General features: G+C 49.1%; 1 protein-coding gene across 3 annotated transcripts in view; it reads right to left on the bottom strand.

Moving 5' to 3' along the window:
• Nucleotides 1-1,774: 1,774 nt before the first annotated feature.
• ANKS1A (ankyrin repeat and sterile alpha motif domain containing 1A) overlaps nt 1,775-7,099 on the bottom strand; it is a 58,659-nt gene continuing 53,334 nt past the window's right edge. For 2 of the 3 annotated variants that reach the window (XM_018079730.2, XM_018079731.1), the window contains one exon: nt 1,775-6,676. In XM_018079730.2, coding sequence (XP_017935219.1) covers nt 6,557-6,676 — 120 coding nt within the window. In that variant the 3' untranslated portion in view covers nt 1,775-6,556. The remainder of the gene's footprint in view (nt 6,677-7,099) is intronic. The other variant, XM_018079729.1, reaches the window with a different exon arrangement.

The raw sequence follows: 7,099 nt of genomic DNA, 5'->3' as shown, positions 1-7,099 counted from the left end.
GCGGGGAGGAGCGTCCCCTCACACCCACAGCAGGTGATTTGTCTGAGCACGAACCCGCACGTTTTTACTCAAAAGCTGCTCCGTAATGCTTTTAACCCCCCTTCCTCCGCATTCTTCTCTTACTTTTATCCCGCTTTTGTGCAGCCAGCCCTGCACCAGTTCCCTCCTTGGAGGAGCTACGGACTTACATTTCCATGTGCATGAAATTGTCATCAGAGCCACGTGGGACTGCCAGGGATCAGCTTCGTCCACAAAGTCTGTGTGTGTGTACACAGATCTGTCTATAGATGTGTATATCTACATAGGCTTGGCTTCTCTCTGTCACGTAACAGAAAACGTGTGAGAATGGGGAAGGAGGTGGTTCGGGTATGACACTAGAAATAACAAGAAAATAGGATAGCTCCTGAAATAAGTTGAAGAAGTTGGAGCCTGTTTTATTTATTCAATGCTTTATGATGTACTAAGAAGTTCTTAAATCTGGTGTCAGGTATGACTCACTAGCATGGAAAGATTTAGAGGCTCCAGCTGTGTAAGCTGTGACTATGACAAGAACAAAGCACACTCTGCAGAGGAGCTCCCTCTGAGGTGTCAACATTTGAGCTGAAGAGCTGTTTAAGTGCCTGACACACTCTCACTGCAAAAACAAGCACTAGCTAGAAAAATGTTCTGTTGGGTCTTCTCTGAGGGCTTGGAGAGTTTCCCTGAAAAGTGCTGTGCTTCTCTCACAGGAGATTTCTGTGCAAAGGTTGATTGACCAATAATTTTCTGTTTTCATACTTTTACTCCCTGGAAGGCAGTGGATTCATTCCTTCCTCAGCCTTTTAATTTTCTTTGATGGACATAATTCTCAAAAAGATTTCCCCAAAGGCCGTTCCCCATTCAGGAAGAGCTGCTGGAAGTTGGGTACAGGTTTGGATGAGTGGCACCAAACAGGCAGGAGTCCGGGAATTCTCAGGAAGGTGCTTCTCCCAGACACAGGCCGGATTATTTTTCATCACATTCTCCGTGTACCAGGCAGGAGTTGGATCCATTCTCCAATTTCTCAGATCCTGCCTCAGCTTGTAAAAGTCCACCCAACCAGGGTCAGTGGGAAGTGCTCCTTGGTATGTCAGGATCTGAATAAACCTCTAAAGTACAAAAGTAGTGGCCTTCTTTCCTCAAAAAACCTGCCAGCATTTGAGGGGGAAGGTAAGGGGGCTGTGGAGCTCATTGAACTGCAGTGCAGCTCAGGCCTTTTTAATTCAAGGTGTTCATTCTGCCCTGGGCCTGTAACCTCTGCTGTGTTGGTCCCAGCCAGGGCTGTGGCTGTGAGGGATAAAACTGCACAGTCTTTCAAACCATTCACCCAGCTCCGTGTGTTTCAGAGTCAGCCTGAAAACCTGACTTGCTGAGATATTAGAAATGGAACATAAAGTATAAATTTAGCAATCCCTGGCGTATTTAGTATTTTACATCAGCCAGATTTTACTTGACATGAAAATCTGTGGAGAACACACCCACAGTGGCTGCAGACCCTTGCGCTGTCTTTAACAGAACATGTGGATGCAATTTTATGCATAAATTAGTTTGTCTCAATAATATTCGATATTTGGGTCATTATGACTAGCTGCAAAAAAGAGCAGCTTCAACCAAAGCAGCTGCTCAGCCCCCAGTGCTGTCCCCCCTGCATGGCCCCAAACCCCCCGGGCTGGTGCCCACAGGACAAGAACTGGTCTGACACAGACACCCAAGAGACTTGGGTACAACACTGAGGCCACAGACAACAGCACAAACGTGTGTCTAAGGTTGTTTATTAATTCGGTCTGTTCTAAGTTGTACAATTATGAAAACAACAAAACGACTGCTGGAAGCCCAGGAATATTTACAATCTCGCCTTGTTGTAGTGAGGTCAGTCTATGTTGTTGCACAGATTGGTTACGTTTGGTACCACAAGATGTTTAAAATTCAGACAAATTCGAACAGATTAACAATTGTATATACAAGAAATAAAAGGAAATTCAAGTATCAAAATACAGACAGATTAAATAACATTTGTATACAAATCAGCCCCACTGCCATACATCACAATTAGCAAAAATGTCCACATTGCAAACTGAACTTGACTGTCTCTACCCTGTCAGGGAATCCCAGGTTATTCTTCCATGGGTAAGAAAAATGTCTGAGCTGGGTTGACTTAGTGAGAGCAGCACAGGTACTTTCTTTTGGGAAAAAAAATGCAATTAAGTAATACCAATGTGAGACCTAAAAGGGAGACCTTTGCAACAAGGCAGCGTTGTGAGCACTGTACCGGCTCCAAACCACAGATCTGACGGCACGGAACTGATGTGAGCAGAGCTGGGGAAACGCTGCTGCTGGAAACTTATGAGGTGGGTGGAAGGAGCATTAAAGCATTGGCTCCACCTCAGCTGCACACAGAACGGGACGTGTTCTGGTGCTATTTGGCATCTGCTCTGTGTCTCAGCAGCCTCCTGAAGGTACAGAATTCACGACATGTACAGCCTGGAAGGTGCCATATCTTCTCCCTGGGAAGGGGACAGGCGTGTACCCCAAAAAGGTTGCATAATTTCTTCTAAAAAGAACAATCCCAAAGCAAGTTTAAAGTCAGCGGAACAGCTAAGATTAGCGCTGTTTTTTTCTTTGTAAACACAAAATAAAAAAGGATAAAGCATCTTCAATTTGAAAAAAAAAAAAATCATCCCCTCCTATATAAAAAAAGACAAAACTCAGCATCTCCGTTTGCCGGCCGTGAGTGAGGGCTCAGCCCACAAACCAAAGTCTGTGAAACACAATCTGTCCTTAAAGAGGGGAACAAGGCCCAGGGCAGCCCCACCTTCTCCCAGGCAGGTAAATACAGCAGATGCAGTTTGATGCAAAGTCATATTCAGCACCAGAAATTTGGGGCACTTTCCTCCAGATACCACAAAACCCTGCAGGGAGGAAGAGCCCGAATACTGTGCAGTGGGTGGGTTAATGTGGCCGGGAGCCAGCAATTGGCACGGCCCAGGGTCAGTCTCCAGCACTGACTCCCTTGAGAGATCCCACCGCACTGAACTGCTAAAACAACTGTTCTGTCAGGTGAGAAAGGGAGTATCTGGCTAAAGAACGGTTGGATCACTAAAGACAACCACAGGGTTACACGTGGGGCTGGAATGGACCACCAGGGTCACCGAGCCCAGTCCCTGAAGATTGGAGTCTTCATCACCATGTCACCTCCAAGCCAACCTCCAAAAAGCTCACGTGTCAGAAAAGAAACCTCCCAAACAGAGGTTCAATTTGCAATCTCGCCAACGACTTGTTGCCAACACACCAAATATTTACACTTAACACCAGTATGAATTGCAACATGTGCATAACAAGGAATGTTAGGTTTCCTAAATTCATCAGCTTCACCCAAAATCTTCACTTCTCCCTCCCAATCCTTTACAGGTCTGAGCCCTCAGGATCACGGTTTGCTTCTCTCCCAGCCTCACTGTGAGAGAGATTAAAGGAAATCCTGACATACAGCAGCAACTGGAGTTAAACAGGAATTACCTGGGCACAGTGTTCCCGTGCAGCAGCAGGTCCCACAGCCCTGAAAAGGCCTGACAAGATCGTAAGGGACGCACTGCGCTACATTTTGCATCTGAAGAATTTAAATCACAACTATATTAATATTCTCCCCTGAGGGGAACAGTCTGAAAACATGTCAGTCACAGCCCAAACCACTGTTAAACACTCTGTAATTCAAAAGAAAAGCAAGCACACAGCACCTTCGAGGTTGTGTCTTTGGGGACACTGGGCTTGCACAGGGCCAAGCCACCCTCAGACTGATGTGGTTTATCCTCAGGAATGGACTGTTTCAGTGTAATGCCCAAAGTTTAACTCCTTATTTGTTCATCTTCTGAAACTGTTGCACTAATTAAATAATGAGCTAGTATCAAAAAAGTGCTAAATCACAATTGAATATACTTAAAAACCCCCAACCCTTCAGGGCATAACTGCATTTAAAAACAAGACAGGTGCACAGAGGCTGGAGGAGGGAGTCGTCCCCAGGAATTCAATGCGGAAATGGGAAGAAACGGGGTCCTTGCCATAGAAATGTCAAGTATTGCAACGCGACAGTTCAGGGGATAAGGAAGCTTTGTACCATTGGGGATATTGGCCACAACTGCTCTGGGGGGAAAGATCCTTTGCAGACTCTTTTCCTCAAGTAACTTCCATTTGCTACAAAAGCATGGAGTGGCTTGGAGAACAGGATGCAGACTTACCCCGCACGGCTCTCACACGGGAGGAAGCAATATCCAAGAGTTTGACGTTCTCTCCTGTTCACCCAGAGCTGAAGCAGAGTAAGTACCGTCAGAGATGTGCACACCATGCCCCTGCTAAGACTTTCTATCGTACTCCTCGCTGGACTGTGGGATTCTCAGTAAATATTTCGGGCTTTTTCCTCAACAAAAAGCTGCGGTGCTACATTGAAACCGTGAACTGCATTTGCTCTGTGTCGTTTCACACGTTAAAAAAGAAACAGGTCGAAAGACGTTTGTCTCAAACTAGAAAAGGCGACATCGCTCTCTGCCTCCAAGTCTCCAAGGAAAGGAGAGAGTGGTTTTCCTCAGCGGGGGCTGAGTCCCTTCCCCCTCTGCTCTGGGAGCCCTCACCGAGCAGCCACGCACCCACTCCAAGGCAGCCGCCTGTGCCAGAGGGAGATGATCTTCATGTCAGCAGCCACTGCGTCCCAGGTCTCTGCCCCGTAACTACATTCCATGGTAGGAGACGGCTGCCTGGAGCTCAGCTTCGCAGAGGCAAACAGAAAGGGAGATAATGGAATGAATTTCCAAGTCATACAAAAACACGTGCTGGGAAAGACGAGGCGAATGGCCCCGGAGATGGGACACGAGAGTGAGGGCTACGGACACACACACTGGCAGTGTCGTGGCTTGGGCAGGGCTGCCTGTGATCCCTGCTGGGCTTGGTCACCCTTAGAAAGGCACATGCTCTAGTGACCCAGATTTAGGAAGTGTGGAGGAACCTGCCCTTCCCAGCTGAGAGCAGGGGGGAATGAAAAGCTCAGAGCTCAGACCCTCTGAAGTTGGGCGGACGTGTGGCAACTGCATGGTGAATGCCTACACGTAGAAACTGCACTGCCACCCCCACCAGTGAGGCAGTTTCTCTTTGAGGGATACAGGAACCTTAGGGCACTCTTACAGCTTGGAATTTTGCTGATGGAACCCAAACCCAGCCTCGAGGAGCACCTGAGGCACAGTAACGTTCTGTCCACAAGGCCTGGGCTGGCAGGGTGGCACTGCAGCACCTGGGCAGTGCTGGCTCTATATCAGGGGCTCTGTGGCACATGAAATGTATTTACTAGACTGAGCTTTCCTTTTTTTTCCTCTAAGACAGTCCTTTTACTTTTAGTCCTCTTGCTTGGATCCGCACTAGCACAGCCCTCAGTCTGAAGTCAGTTTGCCACTCAGTACCATTAAGTCACAAATGACTTGGGAGATCAAACTCATTCCTGAGAAAGAGCTAAATAAAGACTTTGAAACATCAGATTTGGCCGCAAGTCTGGGGAAATGGAAGCTTCGAGGCAGCAGCTCTAAAGCCCCAGCAAAGCTTGGACAAGCTGCTGCTGCCCTTAACATGAGGAGCAAATAACCCAGGGCTGCTCCCTGACCTCTCTCTGCTGATGCCAACTGCTGCTTTCGGTGTCCAGCCCACACCTCCCCTCCCCAGCCCGGGGCTAACAGCAACATGTGCCTTTGGAAGCTTAACCACAGGCTGCCCCATGAGAACTACGCCCAGAGCTCACGAGTAGTCTGATGAGTGTAAACAGGAGGACTATGGGGTGAAGAAAAACCTACAAGGGACTGAAATGCATGCAACCACCCCCCCCTCATCTCCAAGGGGACAGAGCTCACAGTGGGAACGATCACACCCGGCCCAAACCAGCGCTCCCCCAGCGGAGCGGGTTCTGTGCCGGGCTCTGAGGAGCGAGGCTGCGGGCAAGGGTCACGGTGAGAAATGGAGTGCCCGCGTGTTATTTGCAGAGAGCATCACAGTGGTTAGTGTCAACTCGACTGGCAGGGAAGGAGAGGTGAGTTCACTGAACAGTATACAGCCGTGGCTCAGTCGGGAAGAGGAGGATCTAGGAGAAGGGAGTGTGTGCACCGCAGAGACAAGAGGTCTCCATCAGTCCAAGGACAAGGTGAGATAGAAAAAAAGGCCTGGGGAGTGTCACATTGCCCCAGGGATTCACAGTGCCAGAGCGAGGGGGAAGACGTGAAAACGGCAGGCGGCTTTCCTGGATCCACATCTCCGACTCCCAGCCTGCCCTCTGCTCCTCCCGCCTCACATTCAGCTACAGCGCGTTACCCTTGTTTCCGAGTAAGGAGATTCACAGTGTTCAGCAGCGATCAGGTACAAAAGCTGTTTAAGTCTACAGTCTCCTAAGTGCTGCTGCCTTGGACGTGGTGCCTACACGGGCTCAGGGCGAGCAGCTGGAGGAAGAGGGAGTTTAGAAGAGCAGACAGATCAGATCGCAAAGGCACGGTTAGACGGGGCGGACGCGGTGTCGGCTTTAGAAGATAGTGGTCTCATACTTAGTGCTGAGGGTCCGCTTGGAGTCCTGCTTGGGGTCCACGACCCAGGAGACACTGGCATGAGACTGGGAGTCTTGGTCCACTTCAGGGGGATCCAGCTAGAAAATACGGAGAAAAGGGCATGTTAGGTCACCCATGCTTCTGGGACAGAACAAGTGGGGATTCAAAGCACAGAGCAACTGCTGCTCTGCCTACTGCCCGTCCCAGAAACGTGCACGTGGGCAAGGAAGCAGCTCTTGCTGGGCAGACATTTGAGTCCTTCACATCTAAAACATGTCTGGCCACGTCAGTCTCAACCCAGCACCCCGAGATGACTTCCTGCGTTAGGCTGCGAGTCCCTGTCATCCTCGGTGACAGCTTAACTCATCTCAAACAAGCATGAAAAATGGAGCGCTACAAAAACAGGAGAGAGGGAGACAGCTCCTGGCAGGTGAGCTCCCGTGTGATTTACTCTCCTGACCAAGCACGGCTCTTTCCTTTTGTCCTCCTAAATCAGGGTGCCACAGAGAAGTTACCACCAC

Source organism: Manacus vitellinus, unplaced genomic scaffold (assembly GCF_001715985.3).
Source record: "Manacus vitellinus isolate BGI_N305 unplaced genomic scaffold, ASM171598v3 scaffold_47_pilon, whole genome shotgun sequence".
Lineage (NCBI taxonomy): Eukaryota > Metazoa > Chordata > Aves > Passeriformes > Pipridae > Manacus > Manacus vitellinus.
The sequence above is the reverse complement of the archived record's forward strand: the minus strand, read 5'-3'. Positions and strand labels throughout refer to the sequence as shown.